The sequence below is a fragment of the Gouania willdenowi genome, chromosome 15, assembly GCF_900634775.1.
Source record: "Gouania willdenowi chromosome 15, fGouWil2.1, whole genome shotgun sequence".
In the NCBI taxonomy this organism is placed as follows: Eukaryota; Metazoa; Chordata; class Actinopteri; order Blenniiformes; family Gobiesocidae; genus Gouania; species Gouania willdenowi.
The window spans coordinates 8,694,228-8,712,315 of record NC_041058.1 but is presented as its reverse complement, the minus strand read 5'-3'; the positions used below and the strand labels follow the sequence as shown (position 1 = coordinate 8,712,315).

At 35.2% G+C, this 18,088-nt stretch overlaps 1 protein-coding gene across 5 annotated transcripts in view; it reads left to right on the top strand.

Moving 5' to 3' along the window:
• phactr2 (phosphatase and actin regulator 2) overlaps nucleotides 1–18,088 on the top strand; it is a 53,203-nt gene that overhangs the window by 26,729 nt on the left and 8,386 nt on the right. For 4 of the 5 annotated variants that reach the window (XM_028469465.1, XM_028469467.1, XM_028469468.1 and 1 more), the window contains exons 2-7: nucleotides 6,867–7,052; nucleotides 8,337–8,411; nucleotides 8,567–8,707; nucleotides 12,006–12,266; nucleotides 15,103–15,598; nucleotides 16,766–16,947. In XM_028469465.1, the coding sequence (XP_028325266.1) occupies nucleotides 6,867–7,052; nucleotides 8,337–8,411; nucleotides 8,567–8,707; nucleotides 12,006–12,266; nucleotides 15,103–15,598; nucleotides 16,766–16,947 (1,341 nt within the window). The remainder of the gene's footprint in view (nucleotides 1–6,866; nucleotides 7,053–8,336; nucleotides 8,412–8,566; nucleotides 8,708–12,005; nucleotides 12,267–15,102; nucleotides 15,599–16,765; nucleotides 16,948–18,088) is intronic. The other variant, XM_028469470.1, reaches the window with a different exon arrangement.

The following is an 18,088-nucleotide window of genomic DNA, read 5'->3' as shown; positions in this document are numbered from 1 at the left end:
ACAACACATGTTCCTGCTATGACTGGCTTTGTCACATCAGGAATCTGTACTACTCAATCCTGTGTTGGGTTACTTCATTGAAAGTCTTTTTTTGTATTGGGTTGTGTATTTAGATGATCCCAGTTAAAGATAAACCTCCTCAGTGTGACTGTATTTAGATAGATTAGTAAAAATGTTTCTTTTAGCTCATTGTTGTTTACTTTCTGTTAGGGATGTCCCAATACAACTTTTTCACTTCCGATACAAAACCGATATTTCAGCCTTGAGTATTGGCCGATATCAATATTGGACCGATACAATATCCGCACGAATCATACATACTTTTATGACTTATTTTGTAGTGTGGAATGTTAGAAAATGCTTGATCAAGTGATGTTACTTAAACAGAGAACAATAGTCAACAATTCAAGTTCACTTCAGTTATTTTTTTTACTGTCAGTAAATGGTGGGAACAACTGTGGGTGGGGACAAAAGCAACAAATACTTATTGGAGCGTTTATATCGGAGATTTTAGATGCAGTTCGATAAAATCCGACATTTGTTTTCTGGCTGATATCGGACCGATATCCGATATCAATATCGGATCGGGACAACCCTACTATCTGTAAACTGAATGTGTCCAATAGGGGTGTGTATTGCCTGGCATCTGGCAATACGATTAGTATCCCGATACATAGGTCACGATACCATACTATTCGATATATCCCGATATTAAAGTATAAGAAGATTATTTAGTTTTTTAAAGAAAATATATGACTTAAGAAACAACTAATCTGTAAATGTGTACACCTTCATGAGAACATTATGTATGAAATTTATTTTATTGGCATATTTTACACTCAAAACATTGGATTTAACATGTCATGTGCCAACAACTTAGAATAAAAAATAACATACAATCTGCCTGTGGCTTTTAAACCAACTTTGACTTTAGTGCAACTTAACTTAGGTTTTTGCCTAGAACAACAAATAAATGCAGAAAGTTAGTACTTTCTTTTAAGATTTTTTTGAAAAAACAAAAGCTGGTCAACATACCCAGATTTTAATGAAACTTCTTTGTGTAGTTACAATGTCGTCTGCAGTGGAAAAGACTTTCCTGGTTAAAGAAAGGTAAAAAAAAAAAAATCAATATGGATGCATTTTGAATCGACCTGAGATTTGCGCGACGTAATATTGCGATATATCACCGAATCAATTTTTTTCAACACCCCTAGTGTCCAGCCTTATTCCTGGACAATATTGCTGATTGTTTTGTTGATTTGTACAACCCCCTTTGGAATTATTATTGAGCGAAGCTTCTCAAATTTTATTACAAGGTTTTTTCAATCAAAAAAATGTGTAGTAAGTATTTTATTTTAAACAAATGTAATCTATTCAATAATCCCATAACAGTACACATAAATTAGTTTTTGATTCTTGTATATATCTGTCTTATATTTGTACATTTGTATTATTATTTTTATCTCATTTATATTTTTCTGCTGTAATGTGTTCACTTGTGTTATTTCATCCTTATTTAATGAACAGTATTTGACTTAATTATGTACGTTTTCTTTTGTTCTTTCTTTGTTTAGTGTTTCTTCTATTTAATAATATTTCTCGAGCCTCTGTGACAAACGTAATTTTCCCCTGGGATTAATAAAGTACTTCTGATTTTGTTCTGGTGCTTTTGTTGTGAAAAGCCAGAATTGGAAGTTGGCCTTGTTGTGCGTGCAACACTTGACCGTGATTATGTGAATGAAGACAGTGAACCTATTCCTTTATTGTATTACTCACAGCTAGCTTACCAGGATTACGAAATCCTAGCAATAAGGCTCTTTATTCTCTAATGCTAACTCTCTTTCTTTCTTTGTCTCTAGTGACGAGAACTCACGCTTTTATTGTTGTTATTCAGCGCAGCGTTCAAGTTTGTGACATGTTGTTTTGTTTGACCTAAACCTGAAACTGTAACTTATCGTATCATATTTTCATCTACATATGCATCTGCATGTTTACACATTGACCTGAAACTTCCATATCTGTATATTTTTTCCATTCTATTTCTTAGCTAATTATTCCATAATTGAAACTTGAAGTGGTTGAAGTGATTTTTTTTTATTTATTTATTTTTAAGCTTTTAATCTGAAAAGTAGCCAATGAGTCATGGTGCTCATACCAATCTACCTAAATGGGCAGCTCATGATGCCTCGTGATGTTTACGTCACACATTACGTGGCTTTTTCCTTAAAGGTTCAGCTTCTCTGTAATCAGTCCATAAAACAGTTTATATTGTATTTTAGGATTGAGGTACGAGCTTCTCCTTTTATTGTGAAATGGTGGTCAGTTGGACAATGATCATCCACTGTTTGCATTACCCCTGTCAAATTATGATTTATAACCTTTTTCCACCTTTCTTGTAAGTCATTAGCAGTTACCGTACATCCTTTCTGCTTAATTAAGCTTTTTTTTTTAACCATCCTTTTAATATCATTGACATTATTGCTGTAATTGTTGCTGTTTGTCCACCTTTATTTAATTTACATTACATCCAAGTGCAATCCATTTATCTCACCAACAGGTCAGTTTACATTTTTATATTGCATGTTATGTAATGTACAATACCAATATGTATTTATGTTTGCTTTTCCAATATTTGATCTAAGTGTGTGTTATATGTTATTCCTCATTGCCAATAAAAAAGTGTCTATTCTATTGTATTCTGTTATAGAATTAACTGAGATTTAAAAAAAAAATTAATAAACTGGTACTGTGACTGTCAGAAGTATGTATTCATATAGTGGGAGGAGCTTAAGTAGAGTGGTCAATAATAGCCAAATGAGTTTATGTTTGAAGGTAGGATGTACAAAGAGGTGTACGTGCTATTTTACTTTGTGGGTGCAAAGTAAAATAGCATGTGCAATTTCCCTGGTTTAATTCTATGGGACATGCCCATGATAAATGTTTGGTTTTTTTTACTGATTTTTATATTTTTGTCGTTTAATGTTTTTTTCTGTAAGGTATGTTTTCTGTAAGGTGTACTTTTTGTGCATTTTTTGTATAATTATTGTTTTTTGTTGCCATTTTAGTGTGATTCTGGAGTCATTTGGTGTATTTTAGTTTTTTTTTGGTGTAGTTTTGTGCATTTCTGTTGTCGTTTTGTGTATTTTTTGTATAAATATTTAGTTTTGTGTTTTTTTTTAACTCATTTTCATGTTTTTCTTGTCGTTAGGTATATTTTTTCTATATCGTATGTTTTTTGGAGTCATTTTGTGTGTTTTTGGAGCTTTCTTTGTGTAGATTTACAGTTATTTTGTCGGTTTTTGTTGTCATTTTGTGTGTTTCTGGAGTCGTTTTGTATATTTTTGTTCATTTCTGTTGTCGTTTTGTGTAATTTTTGTATAAATAGTGTTCAAATGAATGGTTTAGAAATATATATTATGGGGTGGTATTCAGTCCAATATCAACAATCATTCGGAGACTTCCAGGTTAGGAACATTTCACAGTGTACAGTAACTGCAACATCCTCAGTCCTCTACAAAACTCCTCCTCTTCCTGTTGAAAGATTAGAAGCATTGTAAAAGTTATGGAAAACTTGCACACAATGTTGTGTGTGTGTTGGGGGTGGGAAAGAGGAAAAAGAGGTGGCGTGTGTGTGTGATTCCTCACATTCAGACAGGAGGAAGTTCTTTGTTTTTTCAGCGATGTAATACAGTGGTGGACTACGTGCTGACATCATTGGCTGAGCAGAAATCATCACATCTCCATTATTTAAGCACTTAATTCAAGTTACAGATTGAATTTACATTCATTAGAGGGTTTACTGACGCAGGGTAAATGATGGGACTACAGTAGCTGATTGACTGAAGACAGGCTTACATAATAACACTAATAAGATAATGTAGATATTTAAGTCTAGAGCAAAAAGTTAATCTGATTTCCTAATTGCTTCTCATTCATTTATTAGTTTATAGAATGTACTTCCTTATTCCTGCAAAACAGATACACTTTCACATGTTCTTGCATTGAAAAGAGCATTAAAAAAACTCCAAAAAAACAACTCCATTAGGTCACTTTCTCAGGATTACTAAAGCAGTTGGTGGTCTACAGAGGAGCTAAATGAACACAATATGAAACAGATGCCTCATTAGCACAAACAGAGCTGAGACTCTGACAGTGAAATAACTAAACAACAACAGCATGTAATTAGTGCAGCTTTTCTTTCTCGCACAATAATACCATGGTGCAGCAGAGACGGGAGGGAATTGTGAAGTTTTACGTCAACCAACAATTGTTAAATGCAAATTCTATGTTTTTGGAAAAAAATGGAAATTAAAACTTCCAAAGATTGGAACGACAACGATATGTCACTGATAAAATAAGAATTGAGGGAATAGCTATTCCACAAACGCATATGTTTACCATTTCCATCACGAAAAAAACCAAAATGAAACCATCTAAAGTTATTCCTTCATACAAAGTCAAAAATAAACAAAACACCTATTGCTTTTTCTTTCTTTCTTCTTCTTTGTACTATACCATTTTTAATGTATTGCACTGTTTTTATTATTCTGTTTTATTGTAAAGTGTCCTTGGGGGGTCTGAAAAGCGCATTTTAAATAAAATGAATCATTTATTATTATTATTCACAAATTATAGACCAGCCTTCCAATAATCACAGTGCACAAAGATATTGGACAAACTATTTGTAGGGCCCTATAAAATCCATTTTATTTTTTCAAAAACTAAATTAAATTTTTTCCAAATTCTGTGTTTTACACAGTTCTATTTTTTTTAAATTTATTTAAATATTTATCTTTTTTTTTAGAAAATTTTGTGAGGAAACAAAGAAAACTATAATCAAACAAAAATGTATGTCAAAATAAAAATGTAATTTAATTTGCAAAAAGACTGGAGGATTTTATTCACAAATATAACTTTCACAATTGTTGCCAGTTTTTTGTGCTTGTTTGTAGGGCTGGGAGAAAAAAAAATCAATTTAATCAATTTATTGAATTTGTAGATAAATACGATTTTTATTTTGCAAATTTGAGTTAAAATATATATACATAAAAATATATATAATATATATTTTAATTTTTAATTTAAAATTTTTTTTTCACCAGTTTTCGTGTTCCGTCCTTGTGGGTTACCGTAGCGTGATGTGAGCCAGCCCCCTCTTTGTTTACATTTGTTTACCCTTTGACTAGGCTATATGTGTGCCACAGGCATGTCTGATTTTTTTATTTGCACTGTGCTGAAATGCTAAGGGTAGAATTTATAATTTTTTTAATTGTAATGTTATATGTTATAGAATATGTCGTTATCTGATTTCTTAATCAGAAAATGTATGCTACTGTGAAGGCGCTGTTGCACTTTTGCTTAAACCTGGGTTAAAGCTTGAAATTGTTGAATGACGGAGCCTTATTTACATTTTATTTTGATATTGTTCTATGCATTTAAACTCTTGAGGATAATCACAGCAATAAAGTTGCACTTTTGACAATATATCTGAATACTGCAGTCATTTTTAGGTGCATCAAAAAAGTTTTTTTTTTTAGGCATAATCACTCAGCCCTATTTGTTTGACAAATAAATAAATAAATAAATAAATAAATAAATAAATAAATAAATAAATAAATAAATAAATAAATAAAATCAACAACTGTGACAATCCTATGTCACAATGTGTCCCCTGAACACCAATGGAACTCTCTCTCTCTCTCTCTCTCTCTCTCTCTCTCTCTCTCTCTCTCTCTCTCTCTCTCTCTCTCTCTCTCTCTGACACAAACTCACGCAAAGACTCATTTCCTGTTCCTGTGCTGATATCGAATCACTACAATAGGTGCATTTCAGCAGCTCCTTTGTGCGACTAATGATGGGAAAGTTGACTAAGAGCAATCCTCACCATTAGGCCCGTAATCACAGCTGTAGTTTAAGAAGAACCAAACGACCACAATGGACAGACGCTCTACTGTCAAAGAAAGCTAATAAATGAGCTTCATGGGAGGGGACAGGGAAATAAAAAAACGAGGATTTAAAAAGTCTACTTCATAACTTCCTGCAGTACTGCAATTAATGATTTTTTTTTAATTTTTTGGTTTAGGTTAAGGCAGCTGGCACTTATCAAAACATTTAACCCTGTACAGGATAGAGGAAACCTCAAAAGATTTCCTGTATTTCTAGTAACAATGTTATTATGAAATACTATATCTATGTCCATAGCCTAAACAGGATTATTGTAGGATTTTTTTAAAGATTATTATTAGTTTTCTTCTCTGGCTCTAATTGTTGTAACAGTGATCATTAAAAAAAAAAATGAAAAGGTCAGAATCGGGATACGAATATCTGCAAAGAAAATCAAGAGCTACTGGCGTAAAAAAAAAAGAAACTATAACGAGTGCACGGCCTTTATTCTGAAAATCAATAAACATTGACCTGAATTCATAATGTCACCAGCCTGTGAAGTCTGAGTGGGGTCTTGACCCCCTCAATAGGGATGTTATTGGAGGCCATAGAGAGGTGAAGCTTATTTATTGACTCTTAGATGAGTAATCTGCAGTGTACTGGCTTATTCTGTGTTATTATTACATATGATATCATTTAAACCTGCCTAACTATTGTACATTTTTCTATATGTGATCAGTTGGATTTGATCAGACTTCTGTGCGTGTGTCTTTTCATAATTTTTTTTTTTAAATAAATATAATCAGAATCAAAATCTATATAATCCAAATTATATTCAAATTTAGTTTCAGTGCAATAACATACAATAGAAGAATAACATAGAATAAAAGTGAAAGGAAATAACTGCTCCCTGTTTAGGATCAAGTTTAAAAAAGAAAAGAAACCCAAACAGCACATTTAAGCTTCTTTTGTTGTTTTTCTAGTTGATGGCCTGGAGAAGTTGTCATCTCTGGCCAGCTGTGATGTGATGGTGGATCCTTCCACCAACGCCCAGAACGCCCCGGCATCACGGCAGCAGCGAGGAAAGCTGTCGTCGTTGGGAAAACTGTTCAAACCATGGAAGTGGCGGAAGAAGAAGACGAGTGACAAGTTCCAGGATCTCTCCAAAGGTCCAGATTCATTCAGTCGTCGTGTATTTCTCACCCTAGGATTAGCGCTTTTTCTATTAAGTATCGAGAAATCAGTGCTTTGCTCCCAGTAGAGCCATAAAACAGACGAGTCAGCAGCTTTGTAGCGCTCATTGATTTACTTCTGAAGTGTTCGATGAGGAACATAGAGAAGTGAACACAAACAGAGGTTTATTTTTCTTTGGCGAGCAGGGAGTGTCGTTCACCTGCTGTTTTTTTTTTTGTGCTTTTCTATTTTCCTAAGTGACTTCGACTGATGTTAAAGGAAAGGTTAAAATCTGGCAGTAAAACTTCACTGTTACAAATATTATGTTTCTAAAGAGATTTTAAGAATGTGGCTAAATACAAAATTAAAAGCATTTGTAGTAGTCTGGATATTTCGCTACAAGATAGGCTTGGGCGGTAATACGGTGTACCGCGGTGTCATAAAAATGCTACGGTGTCAGTTTCAATACCGTCATTAAAAAAGAATAATAATAATAATTAATTAAACGTGACTAAAGCACATGTAAGACCTATCTGATCTGAATTTCAGACAATTGAATACTTTTTATGGCCTTTTATTTAAAATATATATTTAAGGCTCTTTAAGGACCTGCGGTCAACCTGAAGTCAACAGTTTGGTGACGCTCTCTGAGCCTTACATCATCATTTTTAATCAGTCACCGCCCAAGCCTACTACAAGGTCAAATTTATTGTTTGTGTTCTAGCCACAAAATTGTGTAACATTTAATTTCAAAGTAAAAGCATGAATCTTACGATTCCTGATATGCATTAAACAATACGATATATCTCAAGACTGAACAATAATTACAAATTTCGCCTTTACAAATACAAAATGGTATAAAATACAATTTATTTCAGTTTTTTAAACTTGTGAGAACAAGTAAATGGTGAATAACTGTAACTCAAGTGCCAATATCAACAACAAGTGGTATGTTTATCCAACTGTCAAATTACATTTTTCAAAAAAGTTTAACATTTGCTTATGCTCACATACATCTATGAAAGCGTCTAGTATGTAATATGTAGTATCTATCAACTTCCAACTTAAATGTATTGAGGAGTGAGGTAGTTTAAAAAAAACATGATTAAAAAAAAAAAAATCGATTTGAACATTTTTTGGATCGATACAATTATCACGTGATATTTTTTCTCACATCCTTATTGATTATACAGAACGGAGCACATCTTTTGTGTAATACTTAGGGACTGAATCCAGTGTCCATGTTTACTTCTGTTGATGCTGATCTTGTTCCTTTTCAGTTCTTGAAAGAAAAATCTCCACCCGACAAACAAGGGAAGAGCTCATCAAAAAAGGAGTTCTCATCCCTGATCAAGGTTTCCTCATGTTTTCATTCTTCCCTCATACAAAATTTGAAGTCATTTCTTATCGTAATTGTGAATTTGTGGCCTATTTTTTTCTTTTAACACTGCTTTGACTGTGAGTGATTTGTACATTTAGATTAAAAGCAGACCATGTATTTGTCTCTTAGATGAACCGATCAACAGTGAAAACCTGAACGGTCACGCTACGTCCACTGTGGCAACAGAAGAGGTCAAAGTTGACATTGAGGCTCCAGAAACGTCTCGTGAAGAGCAGGCAGCCCAGCCCGTCAAGACTGGGCAGAAAACAGGTACATTTGGACTCTGGGTAACGTTTGATAACCTACGGTGGCTGGGAAGTGTCAGGTGAATGCATTTAAAGACATGAACGCAAATGCAAAAAGGTCACAACACGAATGCAAAATGGCCACAGTGGACCAGTATTACAGACGGACACGTTTCTGGCGGATGTTTTTAACCCGCCAGAACAGAGAAGAGCAAGAAGAAGACATCGAAACACGTATGAAAGTAAGTGAAAGTTGATTAGGATACTCTTATATTTTTCATATCAGGCAATCATATCATAATACCGGTCCGTCGGAAACACTTCCATTGCGGAAACACTTCCGTTGCGGAAACACTTCCGTTGTGGCCATTTTGCATTCGTGTTGTGACCTTTTTGCATTTGTGTTCGTTTCTGTAAATGCATTCACCTGACACTTCCCAGCCACCATAATAACCTTTGACCCTTCACCTCTATTCCAGAAATAACTTAAGATCTCATCCCTACAAATGGAATTGTGAAAATATAAAATGCCTTCTCCTGCATTCATCTTCAGTAATAACAAAGGTCTATTTAATTCTATTACAGAACGGATATCAGCTTCTAGCTTTTTGCAATAAAAGCCCCCAAAAATACACATGTAATCAACCAGTTTAATTATTGATGGCTACACTGACTCTTAGTTTTAGTCATCTGACAATAAATTTAATACATTTCAATCTTACTCGATTCATTAGAATTCACTTTGGTTTTAGTCAAGAATCGTTGGCTAATTTCAAATAATTTTGGCGATCAAGGTGTAGGCCCAGGGGCCAAATCCGGCCCTTTAGAGCATCCAACCTGGCCCTAAAGAGAACTTAAAATGACAAAAAAAACATTTTTACCTGACTGCATTTTGTATCTCAATTAGTTCAATTAGTTTCTGCATTTTTTGTTAAAACATTTAAAATAATTTCCACCAAATTCAATAATAATTGGTCAGAAAATCAATGAAATTTCAAAGACAAGATCCTGCAGGGACTGATTTGTCATTTCTTGTTTGGATTTTATTGTTGCCTTACATACTTTAAATGTCATTTATATGTAGAAGTTGAAACTAGGGAGCATTAATGTTTAAATTGCTCATTTTCCCTCCCTCACATGGGATGAAGCTGCTCCGTATTTGGCCCCCGGGGAAAAATTTGTTTGCCACCCCTGGTGTAGAGGGTTCAGCTCATTAGAATAACTTCTATTTAGAATAAATAACTGATATAGTGTTGGTTCTTTACTTCAAAGACAAAGATTGCATCTTATAGGCTTATTTAGCATTGTGTTTTGGTTTTTAAGAGCATTTTTGTGCAATTTTAATGTTTTCAGTAAGTGGTGATACTTGGTTATAGTTTGAGTCACTGCCTTTGTTTAGAATCAGATTAGAGTTTTCATAATACAAGGAATTTGTTTTGGTGGATGGTGCAAAAACAGAAACAGCATAATGGAAATAATAATATTAACTCGGCAAGAAATGTGTTTGGCAATTGAAAATTGGCAAAAATGACAATGCAGGAAAAACAGTTGTGACAGTTTTGTGACGTCATGCACTTTGACCCCTACCGATCTTTTTACTGGTACTGGTACAGCTTCTGTCCAATTAAATAAAATACTCCACTTGAGTTGAGATTTTCATAAATGTAAGCATCGAACATGTACGATGAATATTCGTAGAGATATGGAAACGTTTGGTTTTTGACACGACCTTGACCTTGACATTTTGGCGTCATAAAAGGTCAACTGCACATCCTTGACATTGCCCCTATGAGATGACAAACGTGTCATTAGTGCTGCATTAATAGCCTAGGAGGAGTTCCAATCACCAAATACAATAAATATAGAGAATGAAGAAGGAAAAAAAAGACAAAGGAGAAAATCTGAACACATATATACAGTATGCATGTAGTGCAGGCGATATATTCTTTGCATGTAGTCTTAGTCTAGTTTTAGTCACGTTAAGTTAAAATATTGTTTATATGTCAAACTTATGCAATACAACTCCTACACAAGAACAATGATAAGGATAATATTCACAGTGAATATAAAAAAATGTACGCACAGGTAATCATAATGTTTTCTGCTATAGCTATGTCAAGATTAAGAAAAGTTATTTAAAGCTTAATATGTGAGGATTGTATTTTAAATCCACAGAAAAAAGTCTGTGTACTTTGTTCCACTAATGATGCACCATGTTGTGATTTTGTTCTCATTCACACATGAGAAAGCCCACAGTTAACATGCATTTATTTTTGTGGAAGAAAAGCATAGTCGTCCATGCAAAAGTCGGATGGTAACCACCAATCAATAGTGCGTCACTACTTCACAATAAAGGGGGAATAAGAGGCGGCGCCTTTTTTAGGAGCATTTTTAGGAGCTTTGAAGAATCCTCTGTGGCGTCCAGAAGCCGCACTAATGTGTCCAAATAGATCTGGGCCCGCTATATCATCCAGCAGTAGGCGTTCACACAGCCTGCACACAACCACATCTCCTAATGTCTGCCTCTATCTCAGGAGACCTGCTATTGCTCCTGTGTCTGCTGCTGTTTTCGTCTCAACTTTGTTAGCATTGAACCCGTTGTCCTTTTTTTGTCCAAATGCACAGACAAACAAAGCTAACAAATATAGATTGAGATGTGTTAGAGGTGAGAAAGGTTAACGGGTGAAGTTTATGTATGTCAGAGCGGCTCAAGATTCTTCCGTCTTTAGCTCTTTCTGAACATGTCTGTCTTTCAGGGTTGGGGTAAATTATTACTGTAATTACGCAATTGATAATGAGTTACAATTATAACATAATTGTATTTGAAAAAATCTGGCTCAAGAAATATTACAAATAAAAAGAATAAACACTTAACAACGAAAGAAAGAGAAAGAAAAACGTACGTAATTAAGTAAAAGATGTTAAATGAATAACAACTAATACAAGTGCACACATTACAGGAGAAAAAGAAAAACAAGATAAATAATAATTATATATATGTTTTTTTTTTGTTTTTTTTCCACTGTAATGTGACCCTAAAAACGTTTCATTCAAGCTCAGTAATTGTGATTGAAATGTAGTAATTGACAACATAATTGTAATTGACTTTCGGGGAATGATTTGGAAAAAAAAAATGCTGGTCACTGTAATCATAATTGAGTTGTAATTGAACATGGGTAATTGAAGACTTAATTGTAATTGACCCCAACCCTGCTGTCTATTATTCATCCATCTTTACTGCACATTTGCTTGTGTTTCACACTCACTCACTGCTTTATTACTTCACTTTTCTTTTCTTTTCCTCCTTCCTTGGATCTGCTCAGAGAAGTGTAATACTAAAACCATCACCAGGGCAAACCCGGTCCGACCTCGGGACCCTCAAGCTAAAAAACAGCAAAGTACAACGCTGCCCACCTCTTCCAAACCCAGTGGTGGTGGTGGTGGTGGTGCCACCGCTGCCCCAACAAAGCACAAAGAAGGGGCGACGGGGGCTAAAAAGACAACAAAAACCACCGTCAAGGCAACCACATCTTCACAAGCTAAAGCTAACACGCGCAGCACTAACAACGCTAGTCGGGGAACTGGTGAGTTCAGCTAGCCGTACGTTAGTCACAGGAAGTTTTCACTTGCATGAAAAATGTTCAGTTCAGTGTTATATACAGCATACAGCCTCAGTTTGCTTTTCCCATATCAGTTGAGTATTTTCAACCTCTTCCTGTGACTGTTTCCATGTGTTCCTCTTTCAGTTCATTTTCTGTAAAAGCAGAAGTGATCGTTTATTTGTTTTGGTTTATTGTACAAATCTATGTGCACGTGTGTGTGTGTCATTGATTCCAAGCTGTGCTGCATAAATATGACAAAGTCTTTTAATGACCACTGTTTATTCTGGCTTTCAGAATAAAAGCAGAAAAAAATCATCACACTTAAAATAATCGGACATCTATGGTAAAATTGCCTACATCCTCAGTTGATCAGATCATGTGATTTTACCCGTTTAAAGGGGACATATCATGCTAAATCCACTTTTTTAGCCCTTAAATGCATTTTGTTGTATATTTAGAGTTTTTAGAAGTACAGAAAAGTTCAAATTAGTCTCTTCAGGTGCTCCGTTGATATCTTTATATTCTGTTTTGGTCATATTTTTCAATCTGTTTCAATTTTTCTATTCTTTATTACGTTTTTTGAACAATAACGTCACAGTATTTGCAGCTGAACTGCCAAATTAGGACATCGACTCCAGGTCCAACACTTCGAGCAATCCGCCATTTTTATTTCTCGCTTTTATTTTGTAGTCCAAGCTCCAGGATGCCGAAGTTACGAGAAGATAAGTCAAAATGTTTGGTTGTTGGATGTAGTAACCCACACGCTTCATTACACCGTCTCCCAGCATCAGAACCTTTTCAAAGTGCCTGGTTGAGTTTTATTTTTCACGGAAATGTACCCACATCTGTGGGTAAGATTATTTTTGTGTGCGTGAAGCACTTCAAGGATGACAGCTTCAGCAACCTCCACCAGTATAAAGAAGGATTTGCTGAAAGACTTTGTCTGATTGAGGGGTCAATTCCTTCTATCTTTGGAGACGACGAACAGAGCACTTCGGTAAGCTGTAAATAACGCTAAAAAGTGTGATAAGACGTTCCTGTCATTGTTTTGTTAGCATTAGCAGTTGCACCGTCTTCATATGTTAGCGCTGTGTGCTCGTTTTATATCCTTGATGATATGGCCTACGTGGTTTAATTTAAGTCTAAAGTTTTCATTAGTCATTTCATTTTGCCGTTTTTGTCTCCGAAAAGGCTGTATTAAAAGGCATTTCGTGACGTTAGCTTGGCGCTAGCGTTAGCTCGGTGCTTGTGTTAGCTCACTTGTTAGGGTTCTGCAGGTTCATCATCTTCATTTTCATCTCGCTCCGCCGGGTCCGACTCTGGCTCGAATATGTAAGGCTGGATGAACAAGTCTTCTGTTGTTGACATTTTGTAAATAACCTCTGAATAAAAAGTTTATGCGCCGCTACATAGCCGTATCTCTTCTATCAAACTACAAAAATGGCCGAACAGGGTGGAGTTGAACCAAGTGTCACCTCTGCAACCTGGAGAGGGGGCGGAGTATGAAGTGTCTCATTTGCATTTAAAGAGACCACACCAAAACGAGTTGCTCTTAGAAGCACATTAGAAAAGGTTAGAAAAGGGGTGGAGCTATAATAATGAGGAATTCAGACCCAAGCATTGCAGTTCTGCTTTATATAGACCACAACTGTATGATTTATATGTAAAAAAGGAAGGACTTAAATACATGATGTGTCTCCTTTAAGAAAATGGTCTTTGTCAAGTGTGTTACACTTTTGGTGAAGTTTTCTGTGTTTCCTGAAATACTTGAAAAAATTATTTTGGCAATTATTTTATCAGGGTGGCGAAATGTAATATAGTAAAATATTCCTGGTAATCTAACCTAATATGTATTATACCTTTTAAGAATACTATATATATATTTATTTATTTATTTATTTTTTATTTTTTTTTTTGTTTTACCAGGTAAGGTCAGTTGAGAACCAGTTCTCTGTTACAATGATGACCTCGTAGCATTAAAGCTGCTACCCCCAATCATTTTTTTTTATTTGATAAAATCATAGTGTACGGCTCATAGATTAATGAATCAAACATCATTTACACCAAAAAGAATGGGGGGAAAAAGGTAGAAATTGCAACTCAAAAGTTTATTTTGGTTTTCATTGTATTTTTTTGTACATTTATTTTTTTGTTTCCACTGTAAACACTCAAAGAATCACAGTAACCCACTGTTATGTGTCCGTTTACGGGATTCCAGCTCCTACAATACAATGCATGAAACTTTTTTTAAAATGTCAATAACAGTGTTTACAGTGGAGAATAAAACAGACTTTCATTTTTCATTTTTATTTTTTTCACAAGCAACAACAACAATAACAACAAAAGGACTAAACAAGCAGGACAATACAGATGGTTTGTGTCTTAAAGTACGTGCTACGTAAGACATAATGTATAGTGAGAGAAAAGGAACCAAAATGCTTGATGATAGGACGGAGGAGATACAGGAGTGAAAGTCAACCTGACTTTGCAGTTCTTACCTTTTTCCTTTATTTTTGGAGTAAATGATGTTTGACTCATTGATCTACTGTATGAGGCATACACTATGATTTTAATCTAATAAAACATTATCATGCGTAGCAGCTTTCGTATGTATCCTGTGCATCACGTTTACTGTTTTGCTCATTATTTTTTGTACTTTTCTGCTGAAGTCGTCATCTGCCTTGCAAGATTTATTTATTTTTATTGTATTTTCACCTTTTTCCAAGCTTATATTATATGCATTATGGAGCCTCGGCAGGAAAATGAATCCATATAAAGTCTACTTTAAGTGTAACCATTTGCTTTTGCTTCTCTTCAGCTAAATCGTCTCACCCAAAGAAAACAGTCGCCACAACAAAAAGCACCAACTCCGCACCTCGCACCCGTGCACCAAAGGATGTGGGGACTGGCACACAGTCTGACAGGACAGATGTAAGAACCAAGCGGAAATCAGACCCTCCTTCCTCATCCTCTGCGCCTGCGAAGCCCTCCGCAGAGACTCCCAACCAGCCTGGAGAGTCAAAAACCTCCTCCTCTTCCTCAGACACTAAGAACATTTCTCCTAAACTCTCTGGCAGTGAGAAAGAAAACACTCAGGCTGTGTGTAAACCTGCACCACAGCCTAAAGCAGAGACACAAGATGGATCGGAACCTAAACCTGTTCACATCAACGCTGCTACGGAGGACACGTCGTTCACTGAGGGAGACGCAGATAACGGATCGCAGAAGGAAGGACGGAGGAATGCAGAAGGAGAGCAGGAAGAGGATGGAAAGAAGAAAGAAGAAGTGGAGGTTGGGAGAGAGAACAACCGGAGGTAAAATCTAGTTTCAGAATTTGTTTTCATCATTCATTTGAGTTCAGCAATTATAAGCTGATTCATTTCCTTTTTTTTTTTGTAACACATAGTAGAGTTGGGTGATATATCGAGTTTTTTATTTTTTATTTTTTATTTTGGCGTAACAGAAAATTACAATATCGCCTATATCAATATATATATATATATATATATAATTTTGTTTCAAAATGCTTGTTTTAACACTCACTGGTTTCACTACAACTCAGAAAAGTTTAAAAAGCACAGTTTGATGGATTTCTGAGTGAGTCCTAACCCAGACATATAATTTAAACATAAGTTAAACACTTGACATCTGTTTTTGTAACAAACAAAATTAATTTAATAATGTTGTACCTGTTATAATGTAGACATTTAAAAAAAAAAAAAGCAAAATTGATCGGCGACCATCCACTTGGACATCCTTTTGTTTAACAAATAGGGGCATGTATAATAAGACTAGGTAATCAACATGCTCCTATTCTGACATGTGAAAAGTACTGACTGTAAATTATAATGCTGATATTGTGAATATGATTACATGGAAGAATAAATTTGATTTGATTTGATTTGACTCTGCAGAACTCACTCACACCTGCTGTCCTTTACAGCAGAAAAACCCAAAAGTGACAAATACAGTGCACCTGTTTGTTAATAAATGTGGCATTTTGCATCAGCCAATTTAATCCAAAATTGTCTTTCTGGTCAGACTTCATTTGAATTAAAAATTATCAAGATTTATATCGTCTATCACCATTTTGACAGAAAATATTGAGATGAGTTTTGGTCCATATTGCCCAGCACTAACACATACAAATATACTGTAATATGATATTACATCTTTCAGTTCCAAATTTTTTAATATGTATACAGTATCAACAAAACAACATATATGCATACATATAGTTGTTTGATAATTAAGGAAATAATCAACCAAGAAATAAACAACTGACTACAATGTTAAAATAAATCTTCTCCATGGTCTCCAAAACTTTTCAAATTTGTATGTTCTAATTTTACAGCATATAAAAAAATAAATATTATCGTACATACAGTATAAATATCCTGGACAATACAAATCCAGTCATCAATAGTCATTACTTTATTTGTTGTTTTAAGTATTTTTTTTCCTGTGTTTACTTTTTGCAGGTTAGTAAACGGTGAAACGGTGAAGCCACCGTGTGTCAGCGTTAAAGCGGAGCAGTCCGAGGTGACGGTGATCCCTGATAGGCCGAGAGACAGCCATGCCAGTGCCAGTGACTCCGACTCAGACGGACCCATTCTGTACCGAGACGAGGATGAAGAGGAGGAGGACGATGAATATCTCAACAGTAAGACTTTGGTTTTGTCCTTTCACACCAAACTAGTACAGCAACTGGTTAGACTATGTTTATCCTTAAAGGAATTCCACACTGTTTTGGCCTAAAAACTTTGAAATGTACAAACACACATTATTATGCACCATATTCTTTTTATTGCCTTTTAAAAATGGGACTACTTTACAGTTTAAGAGCCTGCATTCCGCCATCTTGAAATCACATGATTGATGACATCACAGGGCCCCATTGCCTGTAAACATCCCATTGTTTTTTATTGGAGTGAAACATTCATTCTGCTTTTTAGATTATCTAGCAGCTTTTTCAGTCAAAATGACAGTTTGTGCTGCTTTTGGTTGCTCTAAATAATGAGGAAAAGATGCCAATGTAGACCAATTTTGTTTACCGAAAAAACATAACAGTTGTGACCCAAAGAAATATGTGACCGCAGGAGGCGACAGTTCAAAATCTGCTGTTTTGTAGCAGACAATGAAGCAGTGAAGAAGAGCTCTCCGAATCTTTACTCGTCCTTAGTCCATTGACTGCCAAAGACGTCAATTGTGTTTTTTCGTCTGGGGTTGCTAGGAGACAGTGTGACGAAGCTCTCCCTTGAATATCGAACTTGTACAATGATGTAGTGACCAACTGGTGACATGTAGGTGGCAGTAGCGCACCTCTGGAAACTCACAAACTGGCGATTTGTGTGAAACTTGCCTCTATTCAACTGCTGATTACGAAAGAACAAAACAAGCTATAAACAAAAACAAAAAAAATTCTGATGAAAGTAGAGAGTCTGATCTTGACCGAACTGAACAAAATAATCTGTAGATCTTGAAAGATCAGTGAAAATCATCTAAAACGCCTGGCAATATGGAGTTGGCTGCTCTGAAAATGGCTGGCAGTGAATGAGTTAAACAGTGCGTGGCTGACACTCTCGTACAGTGGTGTCAAACTCATTTTAGTTCAGGGGTCAAATATGGACCAGTTTAATCTCAAGTGGGCCACAGATTATAGGCGTTAAAACTAACAATTTTATCATTCATGTGCCCGAGTTTGCATTTCTACGTAAAACAGAATTTAAATTATGTAAGGTGCCGACAGTATCCTAGCTATACGTGAAAGATTTCAACCCTTGTAGGATCCTAAATTTTTAAAT